At 40.5% G+C, this 23,537-nt stretch overlaps 1 protein-coding gene across 1 annotated transcript in view; it reads right to left on the reverse strand.

Annotated features, from left to right (window-relative positions):
• Positions 1-345: 345 nt before the first annotated feature.
• Positions 346-23,537, reverse strand: part of ST8SIA6 (ST8 alpha-N-acetyl-neuraminide alpha-2,8-sialyltransferase 6) — a 49,839-nt gene continuing 26,647 nt past the window's right edge. The window contains exons 5-9 of the mRNA XM_076331634.1: positions 20,409-20,553; positions 17,973-18,085; positions 16,580-16,672; positions 12,551-13,023; positions 346-8,131 (exon numbers count right to left, since the gene is read on the reverse strand). Coding sequence (XP_076187749.1) covers positions 12,555-13,023; positions 16,580-16,672; positions 17,973-18,085; positions 20,409-20,553 — 820 coding nt within the window. The 3' untranslated portion in view covers positions 346-8,131; positions 12,551-12,554. The remainder of the gene's footprint in view (positions 8,132-12,550; positions 13,024-16,579; positions 16,673-17,972; positions 18,086-20,408; positions 20,554-23,537) is intronic.

Consider the following 23,537-nt stretch of genomic DNA (forward strand, 5'->3'; position numbering starts at 1 on the left):
TCAATAAATAATTAAAAAAATATTTCAAGTCATTAGAAGTAACAAAAGAAGATGGTTAACTGTGTTGCCATACAGGAATGGAAAAGATTGAAATGACATGAAGGTAGTATTTAAGGAATACATATTTATACATGTACCAATGCCCCAAACCCCCATACCTGTTTTTAAGCACAGCTTGCTTTTTCCCTTGTACAGTTTTAAGGAACTGCCCATATTTCTACTGACAGCTCCTAACACTGCTGTAGAGGAATCAGACTAATGCATTTTCCACACTGCTGTGCCTCAGAAGACATATTTTTGGTTGTTAAGTCTCAGGAATTCAAAAAGGAAAAAAAAAAATCACAATTATGCCTAGTAAGTCTTTATTTCCAAACCGAAACTGCAAAAATATTCTATTACAGAACAGGTAACAAGTGCAGAATTCTAAGTATGCATTGTAACAGTGAAACCATTGCCTCCTTGACAAAAAATCATTAGGCACTTAAAACATGAAAACAAAGTACAAATTAAATCAGCCATAACAGATGACCCAACAATACAACTTCATCTTGCTTTTCTGTAATAAAAGCGCACACACACGGTTGAGGGGCTTTCCGTGCCTCCTCCTAAATCCTGCGCAGAGACACTTCTATGCTACGCTGCACACATTCTACTCAGACAATATCAAGTTCACATCTGAAAACATAAATAAGTTCAGTGTTGAGAGAATCTGAAAGAACCTTTTTGGAAACAGCAGTAGCAGAGCCTACACTAGCAGCTTCACGCAGAGCTTGGCGCACATGGAGGAGCACAATTATACCAGCTCCAGGGGGGGATAAGCTCTGCTTGGACAATTGTATTGAAAAGAATGGAACCGAAATGAATGCCAACAATACACATCTTAAGAGATAATGAAACCTCTGGGCAACAGCTATTGTGGAAACTTTATGACATTAAATTTTGACACATGGAACAGTCTCTGAAAAGAAAAATCATGTATTTGCCATCCCTTAGGAGCAGCCCCGTGTAGAACCTCTCCATTCACCTATCTTCGCACTTGTAGTTCTTGAACTAAATCAGAAGCAGAGGTAGCCTCTTAGACCCACCTTAGAAAGGTAAATCTCAGAAGCAAGTGTCCAAATGACTAATGAAAATAACCTTCTAGAAATCAGTCAGATGATACCCTTAAAAATGATTTTGGGTTGTATAACTGTTTTTTTAGGTGACATTATGTAACTTCTCCCACAGTTTACTCTGGTAGCATAAAATATAATTAATGTTTTAAATAATTTTAATTAGATACTCAAAGAAAAGAATATTAAGAATATTAACATAAAAAATACATATGAAGGTACTATATAAAATGTGCATATAAAACATGCAGAAATTTCAGCTATTATACTTCAATTTCACAAGAATTTAAGAATGGGTTTGTACCATAAGCACTAACAATAAATACACCAAGAAGGAGGTGTTTTTAGGGAGTCACCTGGCAGCTGAGCCAAGAGCTGAGAAGCCTAGCAGGCTGTTGAACTACAGACTTGCTGTGAAGAATCTCCTCTTGTCAGGGTCTAAAGTGAATAGTGAGGAATTTAAAACCAGCAATCTTGTCGTAGACTAGACTATCCTGTCACAACCATTAGCATGATTCATTCTGACGGCCTCTTGCCATGATATTCATGGTGGGATCATTATGTACTTCCATCACGCAATTGTCTGAGTTTTCTCCCTCACTGGAGAAAAGCGGCATGAAAAAAAGACAAGACACAACAGTACCAGGTGCAGCAACAAACACCGATGTGGCGGACTGTCTTGCTGAAGCTACATCAGGATTTAGCAAAAGACAGCTTTGACTGTTACTTGATGGCAATGCAAGGATGCCACTCCTCATATTTAACCTCAGGGGCTAAAAAAAAATTCCAGCAGTTCTGGTACTTGCAATAAAGAAGCACAGCCAGGCTGTTTTCATCCCTAAACCAGTATTTGCCAACACCTGCCACTGACGGGCAGTTATTGCTCACACACAGAGGGGTGTGAGCTCAGTAAATTACCACACATCACAGTAATAAGTTTAGTTACCATGTGGACCTCCTTGGCATTTGGCAAACCCAAGCTGATGTACTCCCATCGGATTAAGCTCCTGTCATATTGCTTGAATTTGCTCGACACCGAGAGCATGCTGACAGGCTGCTACCCCAGCTGGACCAGTGCACGGTAACCCAGTAACCTGGGGTCATTCCCCTGGTGAGATGGCGTTCCTGGAATAGGAAGGTATTCTGAAATGTGACTTTATGAAAGGAGACTGCTAAATAACAGCAATAGTTCCTTTGTTTAGTGGCATGCTGCAGATCGTTTCATGCTCTACTTGACCATTATGATAATTCAGAGCCAATTAAGAAATACATTATGAAAATCTGAAACAAAGCTTAATAAATACAAATCTGCCCACTCGTTGTGCTCGGTAGCCGAAAGCCCCAAATGATTTCTCCAGAGTACGCTGAGAGATCAGCAGCCTTTGAAAGTTGGAAAAAAATTCTCTGAAAGAAATTCAGAGAAGGATGATGTTCCTGCCTAATGACAGAAGTCAAAATCAAGAGAGCCAGGCTTTATATGGTAAATACACATCCCTTTGTTACCATTCTTGGCTAGCAGACCCAGAGATGAAAGAGATCAGCTGCTGAAGTACCACAAGACGAAGGATTACCTGGCTGTGAATATTTCAGACGAAGATATATTTAGCTAACAAGCTCATGTGTAAGAAGTCTACTGCTTCAGAGTGTGCAACAAGTGGCTATCAGCTGTTTGAAATAAAGCTGTTTTAGAATAAGCACTCCACAGAACATTCCTTGGGCTTGATCTCACACAGATTCCTGTACACAAGTGGATATGTGTTTTGTGGACCTGAGAGTCCCTGGAGGAGCTACAGCACGGTTCAGGATCTCACTCCACAGATTTGTCACATGAGAGCGAATGACAGGACAGAGAAAGATCTGCAGGTCAAATATTTTTTAAACCTAGATTGCTGTGTCAGGCTGTAGCTCCACCACGAAGTCTGTGCAGGGTCAAGGTCTAAGTGATCAATTAACCCAGACCAATTAACCGATCCAGATACCTGGACTGGATAAAATCAAATAATACATAACAACAGGATTATTTTTTTCTAGTAGTTTGGGGGGCCCACAGAAGGTGCTAGGTCACCTAGATCATTTAGTTTCTTTTCCTGAATCACACAGGACAGAGAATTTCATCTTGACTCAAGCATGGCAATACGGTCAGACATCTCACTACTGTACAAAGGAAAGAGAATCAAAATGAGATTAACTGGTCTCAAAACTGCCAGACCTTGCACAGCTCTGTTCTCTGCAAGGTGCTGTTTGACACGCTGGGATTAGCAGAGACTGAAAGCATAGGCGTGCTGAATAACAAGCCAGTTCATGCAAGTTTACTATCAGTGAATGGAGAAATAGTATTTACAGTCAAAGGTTTTTTATGGTTATCATTTCAGAACCTGCAGATGGTGGACAGCTTGTTACAATGACTGTAACGGGAAAGAGAGAAGGGGGAGCAACAATCAACCAGTGTAGGTACCTAGAGTCGTTAGGTGCCTTCGGCCACCGCGGGGAGAGACGGGTGCCTGCCCACCAGGATGAGCTCCTGCAGGAGCTCATCTCTGCCTTCTGACTGGGGAGGGCCCCAGAGATGTTACCTTCCTGACTTGCCTGAGGTTTCAGGGGACCACTGGGCCTGTCCAACAGCCATCAGATAACAAATGGTCCCCGCTGTATCTCCTACAGTCCCACCTGCATGGTCTCACCCCCTCCTTTGCTTTGACTCTGAAATTCCCCTGGCTCTGTTGGCATGAACCAATTTCGTCTTTTTGTTGCCATGTCAGGTTTTTGCCAGCTCAGTGTGCCAAAATAGCTCAACGTAGGATCAGACAGAAGCCAGAGACGGCACAAAGGAAGGGGTGGAGCGCAAGAACGAGGACTGGACTGCTTAGCCAGCCATTACAGCTTAAGTCAACATGGAGCTACAGCCCAAATTTAGCACCTCCAGTTAGGCAATGTGAATATCCCACCACGCTGCCTTGAGATGTAAACCAAGCCATTTTAAGTATGTTTTACTATGCTGCAAGCATAGCAGGGTTTGATTCATAGCCATACAAACTCCCTACCAGACACTAAACAGGACTACATAACGCCCCACAGGGGGAAGAGAAATACCAACTCGAGGCAGCATTGGATCCTAAAGGAAGATGCAACACTGACGACTCAGAGGCGAAAAAGGAATAAAAGCAGCCAAGCAGGCTTTAATCTAATGATGCTGTGAAGCAGTCATGTGCATGGACACTGTCAGCCTCTGCAACGGTACAGTGGAACTATTAGCACACTGTCAGTGTTTCTATCTTTAGAATATTTAATCTCAATATTGACTCCACAGCATGTGACAGCACTGGAGGCCCACAAACCCTAAAAATGATTATTCCTCATGTGAAGTAGAGGGAACTGAAAGGCCCTTCCTAACCTTTGGTCAAGAATCCTGAATCAAAACCGCACTTGGCTCGGTCTTGCAAAAGTGTCATAAACATTCCCAGCCAGGTACAAAATCCATTTATTCATCATTAACCTAGCAAAGATGTAAAATAAATGAGAAATAATTTATTCGGCTACCCGAGAAAACATCCTTTCCGACAGTGAGTCTACTTCAGCAAGTCTTGATCAATCTAACTGTACCCGGTCACACAGAAACGCTGCTATTAACTTGCCCAGCCTGTGCACAAATTAAGATGACCTAGCCACCAAGCACACAGTAGCAGTAGCTATAATAAAGCTGAGTACAAGGTCTGCACTCCTGTGAAGTGGATGCAACTAACATCTTATAATAACTTAGTGTCTGGAGCAAGGCCTGAGAAAGCTACATTAAAAATACGTTCTTAATCTAAAGTCTAATAGAGCATATTTTTATTCTGTGAGGAATTAAGATTAAATGTAGAAAAGGGTAGGAAAGGTTAACAATTCCTCCACGCATTTCTTGTCATTCTTGTGCTCCACACAGATCACTGAGAGCTTTGAGAGCATACAGGATCAGGTCTTCAGGTCAATTGCGAGTTGAAACTTTGCTGAAACAGCTCTAAAAAGTCAAAGTATCTGTCCATGTTACAGAGCTTTCCGTTTGCTCTCATTTGTGAGTGCTACATCACACTCCTTCAGTTAAGACTTCTTTTTGTCAAGGAAACTAGAATAGGTTTCTTCTTTTCAGTTAAACCTCTTTTAAAATGTACTCCAATGACCTTTCCAGTTACTAATACGTGTGTTATAAATAACATAGTTGCACAGAAACAGTCCAGATGCACAGTAACTTCAGCCCATCTTTATGGTGTGTCATGGTACACTGTATACATTTATTCACTGAGACAATGCAATATGGTGCTAACTAACCAACACTTTTGAAAAGAGTTGCTTCTCCAGTGCAAATAAATTTCATTTTCTCCTCTCCACATCTTCTATTTACACCCAAACAGGTTTTGCCACTTTACTCATGCTGAGTAGTTCACTGAATTTAATCTGGGCGATGAATGATTTGCATCACCTCTACGTACACACGAAGCACTTGCAATTGTTCTAGGTACAATGCAAGATCCTCTCAATCTCTAAAAGATGTATGAATTTTTCCAAGTCAAACCATATAGCTGCTACACAGCCAAGACCACCTCATTGCACTACACTAGACTGGAATAAATTACAGTCCTTGCTTGAACACAGGTGCATCTTCATCTCTCTGGATGAAATATGACGTGGTTCTCCTCAGCCTAGGCTGTTTCCATCACCCAAAGGACATGTATATCACTTTGCACAGCTTACAGCTACAAACACTCAGGGACAGTCTATGTGAGTGATTTATGGTGTAGGAGGAGCTCTTTTGGGAACAAATTTGACTCTGATCTATAACTAGGGTCTTGCAATCACCCATAACACTACTAGAAAAAAACACATCCATAACACTCGTTAACGTGGACACAGGTTACAACAGCAGCCAGCTCTCTGCACATGAGCAGCAGGTGCCTGTGGCCAGAAACTGGCACAAATTTCACTGCTGGTGAAGACAAAATGTGGATGTGTGGTGCTGGAACCATAACAGATCACAGTAAATCAAACCTTTGTGCTCGCCTCTTTCAGTCATCAGCTGTTAACACAGATGTATCCATCGACTCAATTCTGATGTCTTTGTTTCTGCTAAAAGCGCTACTGAAATTCAGAGGTCCACTTGTGTATTAGCGGTGTCATTCAATGCCCCCAAGCACTATCTATTTTTTAAAAACCTTATTTTGAAAAAAAATTACTTTATTGCAGATATATGCAGCCAGGATTTATGGATGCTTCTGCTTGGGTAGGAGTAGTATTGGATTCTGGTATCATTACCTTGGAACTGGATCAAGATGCTGAATGTGTCTCAACTAACAGACCTGAACTGTAATGATTGATTCTAATACTTTCAGGATTATTTATGTGATTATAAAACTGATGCAAGGTAAGCTTTCAAATATTACAACAATATAGAAATGCTCTTATAAAATATCAGTTCAAAAGTTTTTTTGAACCTTATTTTAAAAGGTTCAATCCATTTAAGTAGGATTGCTTTGCAGATATAATCCTCAGTGAGTGGAATATTAAATGCTCTTTAAATCAGTTGATTGGGGATTTAATGCTACAGTAGTAAACAAAATATCCGATAGTATCTGACTGTAAAAGAAGGAGAAGAAGGACACTCTATCTTTGAACTGATCATTCAATAGACTCTCAAAAAAGCCACTGAAACTCTTCTTTTAACAGAAACTGGTTATTACAAATTTTTTGGGTTTTTTTTTGTTTTGTTTTTTTGGTTGTTTTTTTCCCCTGCAGTAAAACATATAAGCAATAACATACAAGCAGCCATAGCTAGGGGAACAACTGCTTGTCAAAGCTCCTGTAAATGTTAATGTGATTCTTTCCATTGGGCTGGTATTTCACTTTCTCTTGTCACAGGATGTTGCTCCACAGGTATTCCTGGACCATATGGAAACTTAAAGCACAAGAACTGCATGGGTTTTAAATTAAGTGACTGTAGGTTGTTTTCTCATATGTCCTGGTATAGGAGAAGACCTTGGGGTTGATTGTAAGAGAAATAATAATGCTTATTATTCCTTACTTCCTTACTAATCTTCTAATAATGCTTAGTGTGGTTTCCTTACCCGTAGTTACATATTGATGGGAGCTATGCTAGGTGAAAAAGAAATAGAAGAAATGATAGGTTTGGTACCAATCATTTTTCTAATGAATGGTCCATCTCATATGCCAGCCGAGATACAGATCTGGGATTGCAGGAACGTGTGCAAAGTCATGCCCTACCAGGACTCTGGGGATTGCAGTAGTTTATTGTCCTCATTTGGAGCTGAACTGGACCTTAGACAGGAACGCAAGCAAGAAGAGGGGTTTAAAAACAATTATACAGCTCTGGTCCTTCCTGTTCACAAAATTAACATCATTCACATGAGTGATCCCATTAAATCCACAGCATTATCTATTGCCCACAAAATGAAAGCCCATAAACTACTTGACTATCTCTAACCTGAGGGATTTTTTTCATCTGTGCACCCTGGGACAAAGAATGACATAGCTCTGAATTAATTACTCCTCTGTAGCTCTTCTCATCACCTTTCTCATGTAGACAAATGCTAGTGTTTACAGGATCAAGTTCTTAATTGAAAATGTTCACTGCCAACTCATGCAGGTACCATACAGAGACTATTGCCTGTATTGTGTGAGATTACCAAAACCAGAGCTCTTATGTCAAAATGTTTTAATGATACTTTAAGAAGCAAAATATGATGAATGTCACATATTGCCACCATCCTGAGATTGTGCTTTGCTACAATCAAACCAATAGTCAGGAGTTTCAGAATTTCCCAAATAAATGCTATTTTGTATTTAAAAAAATGATTACTCAAAATTCAGAAATGTAGCAGTCACTGTGTGAAAAATCACTTCCTTTCCTCCCCAAGTGTAAAATATTTCTCTATTGTAATAATGCAGTTTAATGCTCACAAAATCACTCAGACCAAATCCAACACCGAACTGCTGAGATACACACAAATTGACTCCTTAGGATCACCACCCTGGAATTAAAACAATAAAATATGTTATTGATATTTCTTGTATAGTAGGAAATCTGCTTGTTATATTCAAAATAAGCCAATAGCTTAGTCCTCTGTGTAGGCATTTCACCTTCTGCATCTGCTTTTTCAGCCTGATTCCAGACGGAGTCTGTGACATTTATTATGCAGTATCATAGGCTCACAAAATTCTCCTGGGTAAGCTGGACTGCTAGTGCCTGATCTAGCTTGAGCTAGATCTGCTCTTTCTAAAGGAGGACTCTCATTTGAATACCCCCAGAACTGCTCACACTTAGCCCACCTGTGCCACCCTCTGCAGGCTTCCTAAGCTAACCAAGGCTGGGTCTAACCAGTATCTTCATGGGACACATCCACTGCTAATCTGAATATGGATATGTTCTAAATCATATTATCTTAATCATATTTTGAAATAGCTAGAGATCGAAATTATTCTGTTTCTTCAATAGGCTAGTTCTGCTGTGGAAAAACAAAACAAAATAAAACAAAACAAAACCCTTCTAGATCTAGAAATACTTTTTCATTTGATTTGAAATTGAACATAAATTCTAATTTTTCTATTCTGGTAGGTTTTAACTAAACCAGAAGCAACTTATCTCCACTTGTTTCATTACTGACATTATTCTTAACACTTAAACTTATTTAGTGGCTGAACACACGAGCAAAGTGTGTGCTTAAAAGCTATACTGCATGGGTACTAAAGCAGAAGACCTTTCTTTCAATGTTGTATACATCTAATAGTTTCACGCTGGATAATATTTGCCCAAGTCAAGGGTAGGCTGAAATTTGGCTGCCTGACAGGAATCCAGAGGTGTCCTTATTTTCAAAATGTGGTATCGTTTTTCTCAAGGTAATTAAAAGTGAGTTGTGGGGCAGTTCATATTTCTCTAGCTACATTGAGACACCACAACATAAAAGAATTTCAGCAGAATTTAAGCTCATGTTGGTATCCTACTGTTATAAATAGGTTATTTATAACAATTATATTTATAAATAGGTTACTTATAACAGTATGTCTCACTTATTTGGATTGCAGCAACTTTCAAGATTAAAAAAAAAAGATCACACACTGACAGAGTTTGGAACAAAATTATTCTCTCTGATGTTAATTCCTGAGCAAGTAAGCAGGCAGCTGCCTGCTTTACAGGATGCTGCCCTGCTAGCTCCACCTTGAGTGGAGGGCTGCACTGCTGCTCGCTCTGTCAGAAATAGATGACTTTTAATCATCTGGTTGGAATTAAAAAGCCCAGTCCCAATTTTTACTTTCCAGGTAAGATACACTCACACTTAGTCGAAGGTTCAGCAGTTCTTACTCCCTAACCACCAGCACACCTCTGCTCAAGCTCTCCTCCTTCAGTCCTTTTGCTGAGACGATTGAGCACTACTCTATTCCCCAGGCTCAGGGAGTCTCAGTCTCATTCTTACTTTCTATGCTTTTTTCTGTTGACTGACTCCTCTGAGCAGCTGCTTAATGTTACTGTGCTGTATGTCAAAGGAACACATACTCATCTTCCCTGCTGCCTCTTTCTAGCAAGCAGAAAACCTGATGGATTCTTGGTCAGACAAAATTTGCATTTTAACCAGGCTTCTGGGCAATCAAATTTTTGCCAGTCTGATCAATTTATCATCTGACAATTTTTCTAATCAGATTTTCCTGTCTATTTTTAAATATGAATCTGGCCATTTCCCCTCCTTGAACTTAGGTTTACTTGAAGCTAATGACATGCCCTTCAGGCTTATCAGGTTAAACCAATGAACAAAAAAGACTTCCTTCAGCTGCAGGGCCATAGCAAAAATGATTTGGTAATTTAATACAAAATAATAAAGATCACTATTTTAATTACATTTCAAGATTTTGCTGATGTCTCATTTTCCATTTTACCATCTGTGATAGGTATAAATCTACTTTAGCAAAGACATGTACATGTCTGTTGAGCATAATCATAAAGGTGCAGGAGCAGATATTAAGGCAGATGGAGTTTCCTACATTGTTCAGCACCAGCTCTACAGGGTTCTCATACCTGACAATTCCCTCTATCCAATAAGCAAAGTTCACCTCTACAATGGCAAAGATGGTGTTTAGGAACAATACTGCCAAAATGATTCACTGGGACGCAGTTATGCTCTCCCTATACTGTTCCAGAACCTGCTACCTGCTTGCAGTATAGGTGCTTGCAGCAGAGCAGCTTCCTTCACTTCTTATTTACAGCAGCAAACTTTTGTGTCCCAGTAATGTGCGAGGGAAGTTCTGCCTGAGACTTCTGTGGGCAGAACACCCAGTGGTGTAAGTAAGTAAGTAAGCTTCACCTACCCACTAACAGGGAAGAGTGCAGAGCAGGGAGAAGAACATAAGAGGGAAACTGAAAACCAAAAGGAGATTGTTTGATTTTTAGAAAAGGACATCTTCAGTGAAATACACTCATTATAGGATTTCAATTATCTCTAATAGTTGATAATAGTAGCAAAATGATAGCTCATACTGAAAGCATTTAATTTCTTTGGTTTTAAAGGGCTAACTTTTCTCTTCGTAAATATAAGTGATTAATATAGTGGAGAAAAATCTTAGGCCGGCACAACATATCCTTCTGGTTGTTTTTTTCTTTACAACTTATTTACAAATTTGGCCACAGAAGTGATTTCCAGTCTGTCAAGCATGGACAGCATTTAATTAACCCATACAGATGCTTAAACATTTTTGTGGCTTCTATCTGCTTCTCTCTAGATTAAATATTCATAAAGAGCTGCCTTTCATTTTCTTAGCTGGTGTAGTTACTACAATTAAAATTACATGGTATGTCTCCAGCAATTTATATTACAGGAAGAATAAATATAATGGAAACTGCAGGGTATAAACAGCTTAGCCACTAAGGAAAATACATTATGTATTTCTTAACCTTTCCAATATGCTGCAACTTTTTACAAGCAAAAAAGCATACCTTAGCCACATGAAACTGCATACACATACACCTCCTCCTAGGTAATCTCCTGCCATGGACTAGGAGAATGGATTCACTAGATGGCTTCTAGGTCCCTTCTCACATGTTTTATGTTATTCTAACAATATATGAAAGCAGTTTATTTTTCTATTTCTTCAGATAAACTGAAACTGAATAAAATTGTGCCTTCTTGGTACTAGCAATCTGCTAGTTTAAAACTTAGCAGTCTCTGACGATGAACCAAGTGTGAATGTATTTTTGATAGCACGTTTTCTAAATACCATCAAAGGATATTTTCAAACACATTTCAGAACTTAGCTAGAAGAAAAGCCCTTAGCTTTTGAACTTAAAATTTCTGGCTTGAACAAGATGATGCTATTTTAATTTATTTAACTTGAATAATACAGTCGTGAGATTACATCAGTCCAATTAAAGCATATTGTATACAATGGTAGTTCAACCATACATTTCACTTACTGGTATATTAACTTGAACCCCCTGGAAAAATAGAGTTCTGTGAAAGGGAAAGCAAAGCTGACAACGGTGTTGTGAGCTGGGGAATTTCTGAGTTAGCTTAAAAGATGAAGAAGTATTTATACAAATAGGTCTTATTTTGTCAACAGGGCAAATCAAAATTGAAAACATGCAGACAAATCTTTTCCAAGTTATCTGTAATCTGTACACGGTAAATTGGCTCAAGGTCAGAGGCCAGACTCTGCGCTGCCTTTCTCTGAGACAATACACAGAAGGTAGAGGTCCAAGGGGGATGGGACAGTTAGAAAGGACAGAGGAAAGGGAATGACACTTCATCCTACATTTCTAACTCCCAGATACTGAGCTGCCTCAAGGTATAATCCTCACCAAGATCTGCTGTAGTGTATGGCAGCTTCCTCACTGCTGTCCACAAGCTGTTCTGCAGCCCAGGGCTGCGAGAGCATACTGCTCTAACCTTATCTTTACCTAACAAGAGGGAACAAGGGCGCATATGCATGCTACTCCTTCATGGGGGAATCTTAATCCTTACTTTGGCCTCTGTGTATATTTGGAAAGGCTGTGCCAGGATTAGGTGTCTTCTCTTGTAGATCATAGTATGTGACTGCCTTTTAATAAAGCAATTCACAAAGGAGGCTGGTTCATGGGAATTGATAACAAACCAAACATAGGTTGGTAGAGACACATATCTGAGATAAGGAGACACTACTGATTGGCTGTGAATTATGGTGATAATGTGTATTTAGTTATGCTCCCCATCTAAAGTTCATAATTAGAAAACATTTCTCAACTCTGTGGTACATTATATTTATTCAGAAAACTCCAACCTTTCACTTACTTATGAACACAACTTTCATTGAGTGTAAGGTAGAAATGTCTCTCTAAGGAAGAACAGACCCACACTGTTTGCAAAACAAGTTTTCCCTTGACACGTTACTTAAATAAAGACATTTTATGTGGTAAGAATGTGACCTACCTTTTTAGTCTGATTCACATTTACCGAACTGCAACTTCAAAATGCCTTTGCCATGAAGCTGAAGGATTTGGTTGTATTCTTTGGGCATTGCATGGAAACCTGGTTTAGGCAGCTGGTTGTCATAATAGTGGTGGCTGATTGGCATCTTCTCTGTGGATTTTGAGAAAGGCCAGAAGCCATAGAGCTTCACATTCTCACACAGCTCAAGAGCAGCACTAGTGATCATAAAACCAGATGACAACCGGTAGGCTTTCACACCCTTAGTTCTCCAGAACTGGGCAAGACTTTTCAGATAGGTGGGGTGAAAAAATACTGCCCTTTGGGTTGCTTTGAACTCTTGCAGAGTGTGATATACTTTAAAAGAAGTGGCTGTGTTGCTTCTGAAGGAAAATGCTGGCAATAAAAGGAAAGCATCTCCATAGACCGCAATGTTCTCCAGAAATTCTGTCTTCTTTTCATTTAGTTTGTTGTACCTGCAAAGTACAACATTTTAGGAAAAGAGTGAATGGCATGTACTACTGATACAAATATTACAGACCAAAACAGCACAACTGCACTTGCATAACTCATATATTGAGTTATGAACTCTGCTGCACCAGTTCAGCATGTCTACATTGCAAATTTATACCAACCTGTTATATGTTGTCATATGTGCAGTTATGAAAATCTGGCTTTATTGTATAGTAAGAACACACTTCATAGGATTGAATTGGCAACACGGGAGCTACTGAAGCAGATCAAATTCACTGCTAATGAGACCAGGTCCTGTTTACAGAATTGATCGATTCAAGAAATTTCGAAGGAGAATGCAAAAAAAAAATTCTATTTATACTTCCTCTGTTTAAAAATACATGCACCATGATATGTACTGCATGTGTTTGTGAAATGTGTTTCTTACATCAATAGGTATACAATAACCTCTCTTCAAAATCTGGGTGCCTGCCCTGTGTGGAAATACAAGTATGCATGTGAGCAGTCTTGGAGTGTTAAGATCAGTGTGTGCTCAAGTTTTGCAGGGTCTTAGCTGCTTTTGATATACTTTTAAAATAGCTGAAAATACAGGCACGTCTATCTCCTTCGACTACAAAGGGAACACATGGAGATCTGTAAAGACTTAGAGATCTAACTTCACAAATTAAGAGCATTTATCCTCAGATGCTTTGGTTCCCCAACAACCAGCAAAGAGGCTTAGTTCTCACCATTGGATAATTCCATACTCCCAAATATTGAATAGTGAACTTCCAGAGTTATCCAAGAAGTGATACAAGTCACTCAACTCGTTTCCTCTATAGATCTGAGTTGTCTGAATCACCTGAACATATGGCGCTTGCACCCCCTTTGGGATTTAAAGCACTGAGTCCTCTTTTGTAGGTAGTTGTCTATTTGAGCAGTGTATTTTCACCTTTTAAGGGCTACCAGAGCCCACTTTTCACAAATGGCTCCAGCAGAAACTGGAAAACTTGGTTTCATTTCTCTTCACAACTTGAGTAGGTTCAAACCCTCTTCTCATGCAGCACTTCAAGACAGAGGACAGCAGCCACTGCCATTTCCGTTCAAAAGCCTCATGGAGAAGTTATCAGTTACCTCTTGCATGACTGAACTCATGCAAGGAGTGATACACCCCTTCACAGGCTGAAGGGGTTTAAATTTACAGCTTCTGCTTCCCAGACTGAGCCTATGTCTAGGAAGAGTGGCTGAAAGGTGAACCTCTGGCCTCTACTCCAAGAATTTTCTCTATTTCTACTCAGTGTAAAGTACATAAAAAGCCTTCAGGACAGAATTCAGATCTCTGATCTTCCTCAGCTAGATGCCTGAACAACTCAGCCTCATCTTGTTTTCCTTTCCAGCTCTGTCACTGTAAGGTGCAGTGTAGCCCAGCTCCATTAGGACACATTAGAACTGTGCTTCTTTCCTCCAAGAGAGTTCACCTACATTGTACACCCTGACAGACACAGTTCAAAAGCTGATTAACCTTAACAATAATAGCATCAGACTAACCCAGTACCCAAACACAGAATTATAAATTAAAGTGAATAAAGTCAGAATAGGTCTTCTGAGAGAAGAAACAAACTTAGTTCTGCTAAATGGTGCCAAGTTGCTTCCTGCTCCTCCTTCAAAAGCATTTACAGCATTCTCTGAATATTTAAATAATTAATTTTTTAAAATCCTAAAGTCCTCTCATAATTTCATTTCATCTTCACACAGGTTTAGCTCCTATTTCCTATTAACCCTGGTGTGGCTTGATTTGGCTAAAAAATGAGTGCAGCTGTGGCAGAACGCTTTGATCAAACCCAGACAAATTGTGCGTCAGGTCAGTAGTCACCAATGATGCTGAGTCACTGGACAAAGTTTTCCTTCCTCATATTCTTGTGCAGCTCCACTAACAACAACAAGCTAAATCTATTTTTGGGGAAGCAATAATTCATCTTCACTTAAGTCAAAAAGGGCTGGGTAAGCATCAAGATAGTTAGTACTCGTTGCAAAAAATCAAGTTCTATCCTTGAATCAATGACAAATGTCTGTTATTCATTTCTGTGCTCACTGTACTTTTTCCTTCTTCCTTTAAAGGAAAAAGAAAAAAGCTTTGCCTGATGTTGTCTATTTGACAAGTACAATATGACAGACAATAAGATACAGTAAGATCAGTAAGCAGTAAATAACATGCCACAGCAGTCCTTTTCATAGATAAGCTGCAGTTCCAGCCTGCTGAAGATGTCAGATTAGTCAGCCTGGCCTTATTAGATTTTCTTTTCATCAAGAAGCTTGGGGAAGAGTGGCTGGAAAGCTGCCTGGTGGAAAAGGACCTGGGGGTGCTGGTCGACAGCCGGCTAAATATGAGCCGGCAGTGTGCCCAGGTGGCCAAGAAGGCCAATGGCATCCTGGCCTGTATCAGAAATAGTGTGGCCAGCAGGAGTAGGGAAGTGATCGTGCCCCTGTACTCGGCACTGGTGAGGCCGCACCTCGAATACTGTGTTCAGTTTTGGGCCCCTCACTACAAGAAGGACGTCGAGGTGCTGGAGCGTGTCCAGAGAAGGGCAACAAAGCTGGTGAAGGGTCTGGAGGACAAGTCTGATGAGGAGTGGCTGAGGGAACTGGGGTTGTTTAGCCTGCAGAAAAGGAGGCTCAGGGGAGACCCCATCGCTCTCTACAACTCCCTGAAAGGAGGTTGTAGCGAGGTGGGTGTCGGTCTCTTCTCCCAAGTAACAAGCGATAGGACGAGAGGAAATGGCCTCAAGTTGCGGCAGGGGAGGTTTAGATTGGACATGAGGAAAAATGTCTTTACTGAAAGAGTGGTTAAACATTGGAACAGGCTGCCCAGGGAAGTGGTTGAGTCCCCATCCCTGGAGGTATTTAAAAGACGTGTAGATACAGCGCTTAGGGACATGGTTTAGTGGGCATGGTCGTGTTGGGTCGACGGTTGGACTCGATGATCTTAGAGGTCTTTTCCAACCTTAATGATTCTATGATTCTATGATTCTAAGAAGGTGAAAAAAACCCCAACTTTGCTGAGGAAAAAGTGTGTGAGCAGCTTTTGTATGGATTGAGAAAATGAATTACAGAAATTGGGCCTCCATTTAGGAAATAGCCTTCATCAGAATAGCCTCTAAGCACATTACCTAAGAACATGTGCTTACAGTCCTAGTGATAGAGTCGGACACACATTTCCAAGATTTCCTGATTTATGATTACAATTCCTTCCTTATGTTGGGGGTCATGAGGGTCATGGGGGGGAAAAGAAGAGGCTTGGGCTTGCAATCATCAATTTTACTCTGTCATAAATTGTGGACTGCTGCCAACTAAGGCACTTGCTAATCTGGGTACTGCTGACTCCTTTCTGCTACGAAAAAGGCCAGGTTTAACAGATTTCCATTTAGACTGGTACATATTTTACATGGGAACTAAGGCTTAATGAAGTAATCTGCATGCACTGCTCTCTATGCTGGTATCCCAACGGATTTCCAACAAAATCTAAATCATGTCAAACAATTATACAATATTGCACAGAAACAGATTTGCAGTAGTACTTACTTCTGAGCTATGATACTTGGATTAACAGTCACAAGATTTGTTTTATTGCCAACATCTTTGCTAATGCTTCCCGTGGTTGGAGGGAGGTTACACCTGAAATTGAGAAACATTTACTTAAACAGATGTGCACCAGAAATGCTTTACAGTTATTATTTGTAAATTCCTCTCTTGTGCAATGACACTTTCACATCAGCTCCCAGGGATCTCTAAGCACTTTACAAATATTAAATAAGGCTTACAGCACTTCTAGTAAAAATATTTAATCTACTGTACAGATGGTTAAAATAGGGCACAGAGAGCTCATTTTCATAAATCACCTCACAAATCAGGAGCAAAGTTAAAATCCCGGAAGGAGCCAGTCTATGAATGCCCTATGCTCACTGCTAGGAAATACTGCCTCTCTTGACTAAACAATGCACTTCTGAAAGTCGTCTATAATTTTCTGTTTAAAAAAACCTGGTTGATACCAGTCCCTTGGCTTGCACAGCAATCTTGACAGCTGTTTCATGAGACAACAACAGCATAACTTGCCCAATTGCAGAAACAGTGGTTTCTGTAACAGGTTGAGAAAGCATTTTTTTAAAGTCAGTCACTTAGTAAGTTTAGCATCTTGGTATGTAGATTTCCCATTTTTATTACGACAGTTATGTAACTGGAAAGACTTTTTTTTTTTATTTTGAAAAGCCCAAATATTAGTCAAAAGCAGGAAAGGAAACTAAATGCAGCAGACTGTGATTGGACATCACTGAGAGAAGAACCTTCACTTGGTTACTCTGTTCCCTTGCAGGAACTACAACGTGTGAGTCACGTACTCAGAGAGTGGGCCAAATTATGCTCTAAGTATGCCTGGTTTTCTCCATGATCTATAGAGGGAGCTGAAAAAACCTACTTAAATTAGATGGCTAACAGAAGGTGAGATAAATACTGGGGCACTTAAATAACTGCATTAGTGAGCCAACCTAAGGCTAAGTAAACCCTTTGTTAAACCAGAGGTAAAGGTAAACGTGTGACATTTAATACCAGTCTTTCTTCATTTCAATTTCAGGGTTTTCTTTAGTCTCTTCTCCTGATTAAAAAAAAAAAAAAAAAAGAAGTTTCCTCTCCTAAAGGATGTTAAATGAACAGAAATTTCATGTTCTCAGATAATCACGTTTCACATCACTGGCAAGGTATCTTTGCAATCATACATCATACATGTATCCATATAGTCCTCTCTCTACTTAGGAAGCAGTGTTCTGAAATCTACAAAGCAGAAGGACTATCCTTAGAGAGGCAGAAATAAAGAATTGTCAAGATCCTTCCTCATTGCTACAAACTGGCATTGGCATGCTTCCAAGCCTGCCAAGTTTTTAGAAACATTCAACACCCTTCAGTAAGATGAAGCAGCTCTTACCTAAACACAAAGTTGGAACGATCGATTTCAGCTCCGCAGCTGGAATTTTTCAGAATGCCTCCATTTCCAACCACGGCACAGGTCTTGAAGGGATAGACTGAAAGAGGAGAGGACTGCAAACAAATAAAAAGACACAGTCAATGCCTTATAAATCTTTTGATTGTTTCTTCACGTCTTTAGTCATTTGTCCTTGCAGGTTTAATCTGGTAAATCCCAGTGAAAACATGCACCATTTAGATGACAGGGTTGCCAAGCCTGGACAGCCAGGAGCCAACAATAGGCACCAACAGACTGAGAACTGCTACTTCTGTCATCAATACTTTGAGGGAATAACATTGGATTGTTAAAACTGGATTAATATCTTTTAAATACACTTAACACAAAAATTATCTAGTAGTGGACTGAATCCTTGACAAGCTAAGGAACTAACTTGTACTGAAGCTAGTTTAAATTTACCCATTTTCCTTTGCACTGTAACAGACTGGAGGTTGTCACATAGTCATTGACTTTGTCAGCTAACAGAAGGTAACTTTGTAAATGCTCATTACTCTGTCATCACACAATTACATTTGATGTAAAATAACGAATTTAAGGGAACCTGAAGATGCTGTAAAGGATAATTATGTGCTCTTACTTAACCCATGGTGAATGTGATGGCTAACTGGAGAGGTTACTGTTTCTGGCTGTTCACCCTCTCTACTCCTCTTCTTGTTAGAGGTTGCTGTCTTGCAATGGGGAAGCTGAATGGGAGCTAAGTGCATCCACTTCTGAACCAGCACAGATCACAACCTAGCAAATTAATGTAAATTGTTGGCTATTTCAGTTGACATTAATATAGTTGGCTGTTATCCCAGGGTCTCAGAAACATCTCATACATCTTGTTCAGCCTCTCCTGCTGTGGGAGCACTGACATTCAACAGAGAGGCCAACGGGTAGGCTACTTTCACTGCAGAAACTGAACCCACTTGTAAAATTGAGTCAAAACTTGCTTACACAAAGCGTTATCCTTCCTCATTCTCTCATCAGCTTGCCCAAAGAGAAGCAGGAAGGGACGCTGTTATGAACAAGGCAAAAAGTGTAGGGAAAGTGGCAGACATCACGTTGCCTGGCAATATATTACGAAACAACATGTTCAAATACTTTGTTCGATTCTGAAAGACAGTAGGAGAACACAAAGGCCAGACAACTCTGGCTAGCTTAGCAAGTATATACGCACATAAAACACACTACTTTTTTCTTTCATTTAGTTTAAATTTGGAACCACTGTAATGTCTATTGCAGTGAGGTTTTTAGTGATTCACAGCAGCATTAGAAAGGACTAGACTCATGGTAGCTGGGATCTCACAAATCAAGAATGCCAGAGATGGGTAAGAGGGCTCCCATGCGCTCTTACTTTTGAGATTAAGTACATTTCTGTGCCCTTCTTTGTCTGGTCTCCAGAGCTCATATGTCTATTATAAGTCCTGAGCTACAAAATCTGACTCCTTTGCTCAACCTGTGTTTCTGGCTGCAAAGGCCCCACCCCAGTGGGCAACAAAGCTGGTGAATGGACTGGAAGGAATGTCCTATGAGGAGCAGCTACAGACTTTGGGCTTGTCTAGTTTGGAAAGAAGGAGGCTGAGGGGCGACCTCATTGCTCTCCACAGCCTCCTGAGGAGGGGAAGTGGAGAGGGAGGTGTTGATCTCTTCTCCCTGGGATCCAGTGATAGGATGCGTGGGAATGGTTCAGAGCTGTGCCAGGGGAGGTTTAGACTGGACATTAGGAAGCATTTCTTTACCAAGAGGGGGGTCAAACACTGGAACAGGCTTCCTAGAGAGGTGGTCGATGCCCCAAGACTGTTAGTGTTTAAGAGGCACTTGGACAATGCCCCTAATAACATGCTTTAACTTTTGGTCAGCCCTGAATTGGTCAGGCAGTTGGACTAGATAATAATTGTAGGTCCCTTCCAGCTGAAATATTCTATCCTATCCTATCCTATCCTATCCTATCCTATCCTATCCTATCCTATCCTATCCTATATCAGGTTTACCACCAAAATAGCTTTCATAAGTTATATGCCCAAGCCTGTACTGGAAATGGCATGGGAATACGAGGAATATGAAATGTTGATCCAGACTGAAATGCCTTTGAAAATGGGAATGAGAAAAGCAAGGCAAATGTTCTGAGGAGTCACTCCTGAATTCAGCTGGCTGCCAAGCCAGGCTGCAACTTGCACTCTGTAGCAACTCTACCTACAATCTGATCTATGATACTCTGTCCATGCCTCCACCACTGCAAAGGAAGGTGAAAAAAAAGGTCTTACAAGGTGAATGAAGAAGTGCATACAGGGGGTGAAGGGTGTCTTCCAGAGGAATCAAACAAAGCAGCTCTATTACTAACCCAAAATATATATATGATACTGCAGTTATAATAACAGGTAAAGATACAGTTCTTACCACAGGCAGCATCTTAAAAATGTCCTCTGTAATGAGGATGGTCTTTTTACTGTCCACTTCGTAACTCATGTTACTTCCCAGTGGGGTGTTGTTTTGAGAAGCAATAAAATTGTGAACTGCATCACAGCAGGAAGCTAGTTCTGACCTGCAAAAAACCCAAACAAAACCTGCTCAAAGACAGGCAAATAAGTAGGAGAGTGGTGGTAGAGAACTAGATGAATGAAAACCAGTTCTAATTAAGCAACAAAAGGCTATATGAACCCCCTATAATGTCATTTCCCTTGACTTGCTTTGCAGAGCAAGTCCGTTTTCACAGCTAATGTTCAGAAACTAATCAGACCAAGAACTCCTTTTCTTACCCTGTTTTTCTCTCTTGGTCTCCCTTTCCCATCCAGAAGTTGTAATCAGTCTTCTCCTTGTTATTAATTGCTAAGTTTATTATAGAAATACTGAGAGACTTTGGTCCCCAAAGAATCAACAATGTCATTTCAGTCAACATAGAATGAGTTATTGTAAGAAACTAGAAGGCTGAAGAAAGAACAAACCAAAGAGATGAAAGGAATGGTGATGGGAAGTACTGGCTATAGTACTTAGTGAACAGCTAGATGGTTGCAAGCCAACTAATTAATAATTCATTTCTGCAACTGTTCAGCATGGTTTTCCTGTGCACAGTATCACAGATGTTAAATACATTACATCACAACTTGCAAATAAGGAAGATGGATATCTTTGCGGTAGAGACAGACAGCCTAGCTGCTGCCCGAAACACCTAGCAAAAGTCCTTAAATAGATAAGAGTGCAAGGGATTCACTTAAACTTTATGTAGGAGTGAAGGCTATCACCGATCTCACAATTCCTGTTACCTCCAAACTTATAAAAATATTATGTGTCTAAACATCCTATATGATTAACAGTGAAATCCAATGAAAGGTCCTATCAGACCTGAAACACTATAATTCATTTTGCTTTAGGGAACGATGTTCTCTCTGCTACCACTGGATCCGATTTTCAGACTGTAAGGCTGAAATATTCATGGCCAGCCATTATCTATCAATTGGTAGGATACAGCTATCTCATTAGGTGAGACACTAAGAGAACTACTAACCATTTAGAGAATAAAATTCATTGATAACAGAATTGCTTGGAATTTTGAAGAAGATAACACAGCAGGGAAAAGATAATAGTTCCTGTCCTAACACTGAAGGTTAATTGTGAAGAAAAAAGAAATATATTTACAGTTAGAGCCAGAGGAATAGAAAAGTTCTATTTCATACTTTTTCAGTGAGTATGGTAAACCAAACCATTGGAACTAGTTAAACAATACAGGCCAAAGTCTGGATGAAAGTAAGCTGACTTTAATAGGGTAAGACACATGTAAAAGAAGTTGCTTTATTCAACTTTATCAACAATGTACACAGAGCAAATATTCTAATAATAATATAATTTTATTTCGGAGGGAGATAAGGCATAGTCTAGCACATGGAAGAACCCAAGGATTTTGTTTCCTAGAAGACAGGGAAGAGAATGAACAGGTGTCGTGGTTTAACCCCAGTTGGCAACCAAGCACCACACAGCTGCTCGCTCACCCTCACCCCCCCCAGCGGGATGTGGGAGAGAATTGGAAGAGCAGAAGCAAGAAAACTCGTGGGTTGAGATAAGAACAGTTTAATAATTGAAATAAAATATAATAATAATAATAATAATAAATTGTAATGCGAAGGAAAACAACGACAGAGAGAGAGGAACAAAACCCAGGAAAAACAAGTGATGCAATTGCTCACCACCTGTTGACCAATGCCCAGCCAGTTCCCAAGCAGTGGTCACCATCCCCTGGCCAACTTCTCCCAGTTTATACACTGAGCATGACATCACATGGTATGGAATATCCCTTTGGTCAGTTTGGGTCAGCTGTCCTGGCTGTGCTCCCTCCCAGCATCTTGTGCACTTCTGCTGGCAGAGGATGGGAAGCTGTAAAGTCCTTGACTTAGTACAAACACTGCTTAGCAACAACTAAAACATCAGTGTGTTATCACGTTATTCTCAGGCTAAATCCAAACCACAGCACTGTACCAGCTACTAGGATGGAAATTAACTCTATCCCAGCCAAAACCAGGACAACAGGTCTGGGATAACTCCTAATCTCACTTCTCTTGAAATAATGGTCAAAATGGGGGGAAAAAAAGGTTGGGAAGTTTGGCTTGATTCATACGTAAAATACCAAAGGAAAGAGTACCATTTCAATTGTCAGATGGCTTACTGGTATGTATTAACCCATTTTGAATACTGAGCTCTGAACCTCCTCAAAGACAAAGTTTCCAGATGTGTGAGGAACACTGGGAATGACTGAGTACTGGGATGGCACAGATCTGAAATAACCATACTAGGAGAGTTACCAGGAAATGTTAATGGGAAATAATACTCCCGAGAGAGGAAACAGTAGGGTTCAGATTTGCACAAGCCATATTCAGCTCCATTCCCTGAACACAGTGATTCCCACTGCCTTGCTTGAAGCCTTAAGGGGCAGGGGTGGTCTGTGGTCAATGAAAACCACTAGGTACAAGGGTGGGGATGAAACCGAGACTATGCTCTTGTGGGTCAGGAGGTGCACGCATAGTGAAAACAATTGCTCTGGGCATATAGTGTCCTATTTTAAACACATGGAAAAACACAAATGGAGCAATGAGGTAGGAGAGTCAAATGATTAAGTCTGGGAACACTGGATGTTATTGAACCACTCTTGACTAGAGTCTACTTGCTTTTCTTTCTTGTACACTTTTTCCTATAACCAGCTCTTTCTAACCTTAATATGCACTGCAGTGATAAGAGGATTCAGATACCACTGTCAGGCCCTGAGGGCACCACCAGACCTCACTACCCCTGCCCAGCACCCCCGGGGCCACCCACACCCTGCCCATGGCTCAGGACCCCATGTCAGCCCCCCGGGGCCATCAGTCCCTCACCCAGTGACACCGCAGCAGGGCCAGTCTCCAGCTGTGCCCATCCTGTCCCAGAGAGGTGCCCGATGCCTGGGGCTAGGGCTGCCCCACTCCTGGCTGGGGGTGGGATGGGCCCAGCTGCCAGTCCCTCCTCTGCTAGCCAGGTTATTGTGCTGGGATCCCAATCCCTGTC

The sequence above is a fragment of the Aptenodytes patagonicus genome, chromosome 2 (genome assembly GCF_965638725.1).
Source record: "Aptenodytes patagonicus chromosome 2, bAptPat1.pri.cur, whole genome shotgun sequence".
Taxonomy (NCBI): domain Eukaryota; kingdom Metazoa; phylum Chordata; class Aves; order Sphenisciformes; family Spheniscidae; genus Aptenodytes; species Aptenodytes patagonicus.